Source organism: Pseudochaenichthys georgianus, chromosome 20, assembly GCF_902827115.2.
Source record: "Pseudochaenichthys georgianus chromosome 20, fPseGeo1.2, whole genome shotgun sequence".
Lineage (NCBI taxonomy): Eukaryota > Metazoa > Chordata > Actinopteri > Perciformes > Channichthyidae > Pseudochaenichthys > Pseudochaenichthys georgianus.
In genome coordinates this window covers 5,030,199-5,034,506 of record NC_047522.1, presented here as the reverse complement: position 1 = coordinate 5,034,506, position 4,308 = coordinate 5,030,199, and the positions used below count along the sequence as shown (strand labels likewise).

The following is a 4,308-nucleotide window of genomic DNA, read 5'->3' as shown; positions in this document are numbered from 1 at the left end:
TAATTCTGTGTTCTTTATTTATTGATTGTTCAATACCTGACAAGGTCGGAGATGAAAAACCTGGGTCGCAGATTCCTCAACAGTGCATTACAAGACATCTATCAATATGTGTGTATGTATACCTCCACCATTAAACTGTCGTACTCTGCACATTTCTTATACTATCTACATACATCTTATAAGAGTATAATACGTATAATATCAGTTAAAATAAGTGCTTAAACATACAGTAGTACAAATTATCTAAACACATATTTCCAAGGCCCCCCTTTATAATTATTAGGATAAATAAAAACAGGTTTGAAATCATTCCAATGTCTACTATAAACCAAAAATATCGTTTAAAGTTGGAGAGATACAAAAATATAGGTAAAATAAGATATAAAATAACAACAAAAATAAAATAAGTTACATTTATTTGTTATTGGCTATGGTAGGTTATTGGTTATGTTCACATACTTATTTGATTATTAAAATGTAAACCGATCTTTTTCATATGGGTGTTTTAGAGTTGTACCCCCTGGATCAGGTCTCTGGTAAACTGTGGGTTTTCTCCGGAAGTTTTTCCTTGTATGATGTGAGGGTCTAAGGACAGAGGGTGTCGTATTGTCATACTGATATTTTGTAAAAACTGTGAAGTCCACTGAGACAAATGTAACATTTGTGATATTGGGCTATATAAATAAACATTGATTGATTGATTGATTGATAGATAGTAATTGTGTGCTCAAAGTGCACCAGATTGAAGCATTTTACTTTAAAATGTTCAAAAAAAATCTTCCCGGGGGGGCATATTCCCAGACCCCCCTAGAGGATGTGACGTCCACCCAGAGGTCGCGTTAACCGAATATTTTCCGTCAATGACGGATTTTTTCTAACATCTGAAAGCAGTCCGTCATTTTGACGGATTAGAACACAACTCGGAACAGCGCCAAAATGTCCACCAGCGGCCCACATTATATTACATCCTTAGTGGCCAGGTAGACTGAGGGCGATCTACTGTACTCTACTGTAGTCTGTAACTATTATTTAGTCATTCACACCCCTGTCCAGTTGGTGGCGAGTGTGTGTATATTAAGTAGCTATTGTCTAGTCTTGTTTTTGACCTCGTTGATTACCTCGTTGTTTAACCGGCTTTAGTAATCACAAAATGTCACGGCAGCTGATCGTCCGAAGCTTTTTTAATAAGCCCAGTAATTGTGATGGTGTGGATAAACGAGGTGAAAAAAGAGGGATTGGTGGAGGATGAAGGACAAGCCAGTAAGTTTAAGTGGCTGAGGAGGGGAGATGGCAAAAGATGAGTAACGGATTTGTCCGAGGGTGCACGATGATGCAGAAATCAGCGTTCAGGCTAGGCGACAGCAGATCAATTGAGTTGTTCTTGTAAATGTTTTGTTCATATTTTGATTGTAATTGTCTCATCTAAAACTATGGCATTGTTCATATTTGTTTAGTTTAGGCACAATAGTCGCGGTGTTTTTAGCGGCCTCTGCCCCCCTCTGCTGTGCTGTCAGTGCAGGAAAAAAGAAATCATTCATGTTCGTGTTGACATGAAAAGTGACCACACGGTCGGTGTCTCTGTTCATCTTTTTCTTTCTCCGTGCCCTTAAAAGTTCTGTATGAATCATAAAAAAATAATGAATGAATGAACATTTGCTGCTCAGTACCCAAACATAAATATGAAATAGGCTATGTCTCATCTCATCATTAAAACATGAAAAATAAAATGACGGGTAATAATGGATTATGACGGAAATGTTACGATCCTGTCCGTCACAATGATGGACAACGAAAAAGTCTAACGCAACCACTGCGCCCACCCCCCAATTCAAACATGTTCATACAATAATGAATACATTTGAAGCCATTTTGACGTATATTACCTATGTCAATAAGTTTCTGTTTTTGTAGTGTATTTGTCTTTTGTAGAGATCTTTCATTTAATCTTTATATCTAAAATATCGCCTAGGGCAGGAAATTGGCTAGAACCGGCCCTGGTACTAGGCCTCAAGAGCCTTTCTTGTGCTGGCAGAATCATAGAAACAAATTGGCGGAGCGCACTTCGCACGCACTAAAAAATTCCACGTGCTCCGCGCTCACATTATGCTAGACCCACGCGCCTTAGCACCACTGCTATGACTCCATCCTAGGGGAAACACTGCAGCTTCAAACTGTACAATGCCGGATCCTTAATCACAGGAGAAACTTCCACGAATGGGAAACCCATGGGAGAAATGTACGACTCCATCGTTGGAGGAAAAAGCCACGAGGAGCAAATGCAGCGTTCTGCAGGGAGAAGTGAGGGAACTCAGCGAAAAACTGAGCAATCGCAGCACCGTTACTGTGAAGTTCAACGAGATGAGAGCCAAAATCGAGGAAAAGGACATGGAGAACCAGAACCTGGAGAAAAAACTCAAATACCTGAAGAAAAGGGACGAGGTGAGTGAAGAACTCAGAGCAAAATATGAAGCTGGGTTACAGATCTTGGTCCAACTGGAGAAGGATCTCTGTAAAATGCACGATGAGGTGAAAGAGGCAACGGAAGGATTAACCTGTAAAAAAGATCTCCTGCTAAAAGATCACCTGCATTTTGAGGAAGTCCATGAGAGGGTTCTGGTTCTGGAAGAGACCAACAAGATGGCTGAGTTTGAGAGAGAAGAGATTCAACTCCAGAATGATGATTTGGAAAGTAGGATTCAGGATTTACAGATCTGGATCCAGAAGGAGAAGGATTTCTGTGAAATACACGACTCAACGAAAGAGGCACAGAAAGAGTTAAAGCGTCAGAATAGAGTTCTGATGGAGAAACTTCAGGGTCTGCAGGAAGAAGAAGTGGAGGTGAAGGTCCTGGCTGAAAACTGCAGGATAACCAAGACAACAAAGTTTTCGACTCCATCGTTGCGGAGGAAAAAGCCACGAGGACCACATGCAGCGTTCTGCAACCTGGTCCTCTGTAAAGCCATGGGTGAGCTCCAAAGGAAACTGGACCGAGAAGAAAACTGGTGGTCCAAATGTGATGAAATTAAAGAGGAAACGGTCGCCTTGAAGATGAGGAACAGAGCCATCACCGAGAGAATCCAGCAAACCAGCAGAAGCCTCCAAACTCTGAGCGTTTTAGAGGCAGATCACAAGGTAAATACTGCCTTGTATCTGACTATAGTTTTCTTTAAATAGTTCTCTATGTGTGTTTTTAATTGTTGTTTTACTTTTATGTATGCACCACGACATCAAGTCAAATTCCTCGTACGTGTACCTGGTAATAAACCTGATTCTGTTTCTGATTCTGAAGGCCATGGGCTCAGAGAATACGTTTCTGTTGAGCCAGAACAAAGATCTGCAGAGGACCCTGGACCAGCTGGAGAAGAAGCTCTCAAAGGAGCAGACTCAGACCCTCAAGAACCACCTGGTGACGGAGGAGAACGGAGCCGTGATCCAGGTAAACTCACACCTCGAACACCAGATCAGGGAAGTGAGATACTCTCTGCAGGGAGAGAGCATCCTGGACATCAATCTGGATTCACTCCGAGAGGAGAAGCAGGAGCTGAAAGTGCAGAAAGCCACACTGAAGAAAGACCTCACTGAGCTCAGAAAGACGGAGAGCAGAGAAAGGTCTCAGCAGGAGAAGCGTACGGCGCTCAGGGGGGAGAATGGGAACCTGCGCAGGGATCAGGAGGTCCTGAGGGGGAACATCAGGGACCAGGAGGTCCTGAGGGGGAACATCAGGGACCAGGAGGTCCTGAGGGGGAACATCAGGGATCAGGAGGTCCTGCGGGGGAACATCAGGGACCAGGAGGTCCTGAGGGGGAACATCAGGGACCAGGAGGTCCTGAGGGGGAACATCAGGGACCAGGAGGTCCTGAGGGGGAACACCAGGGACCAGGAGAACCTCCTTTCATGCAGCCAGGCAGAAACTAAGTCTCCCTGCTTGCTTGCCACCTTCTTCTAAAGGAAGTGAGACTGAAACTCACCTCATGGGTTTTCTCCGGGTTAGCTCCGGTTCCCAAAAAAATGTATTCTAGTTCCCAGAGTTCTGTAGTGAACCTGGAGATGTGTTATGAAATGTAACGTAGGGTGGGCATTAGGGCTGAACGATTAATCGATTTTAAATCGAAATCGCGATTTGAAATGATGCGATTATCAAATCGCAAAGCCTGCGATTTTTTTAAACATTTTTTTTTTTTACATTTTTTTTTAAACAATTTTTTTTTTCTTGTGTGTCAGTCATCCACACTAATCAGAAGTGCTGTGCTCCACATGTACCAGCCATTGTTAATCAATCAGAAGTGGCCCATGATAGAAGGTGATAGA

The 4,308-nt window shown here is 42.8% G+C and overlaps 1 protein-coding gene across 1 annotated transcript; it reads left to right on the top strand.

Moving 5' to 3' along the window:
- Positions 1 to 2,214: 2,214 nt before the first annotated feature.
- LOC139435919 (girdin-like) lies at positions 2,215 to 3,946 on the top strand. Its single transcript, XM_071206978.1, has 2 exons — positions 2,215 to 3,132; positions 3,290 to 3,946. Exons 1-2 carry the CDS (start codon positions 2,215 to 2,217, stop codon positions 3,944 to 3,946), a joined length of 1,575 nt encoding a protein of 524 aa, XP_071063079.1.
- Positions 3,947 to 4,308: the final 362 nt, after the last annotated feature.

Excerpts from the sequence above, each read along its gene's own strand:
- LOC139435919 (XM_071206978.1), top strand. The coding sequence starts at position 2,215 with ATGGGAAACCCATGGGAGAAATGTACGACTCCATCGTTGGAGGAAAAA. Across the intron at positions 3,133-3,289 it reads TTTTAGAGGCAGATCACAAG|GCCATGGGCTCAGAGAATAC; the intron begins GTAAATACTGCC and ends CTGATTCTGAAG.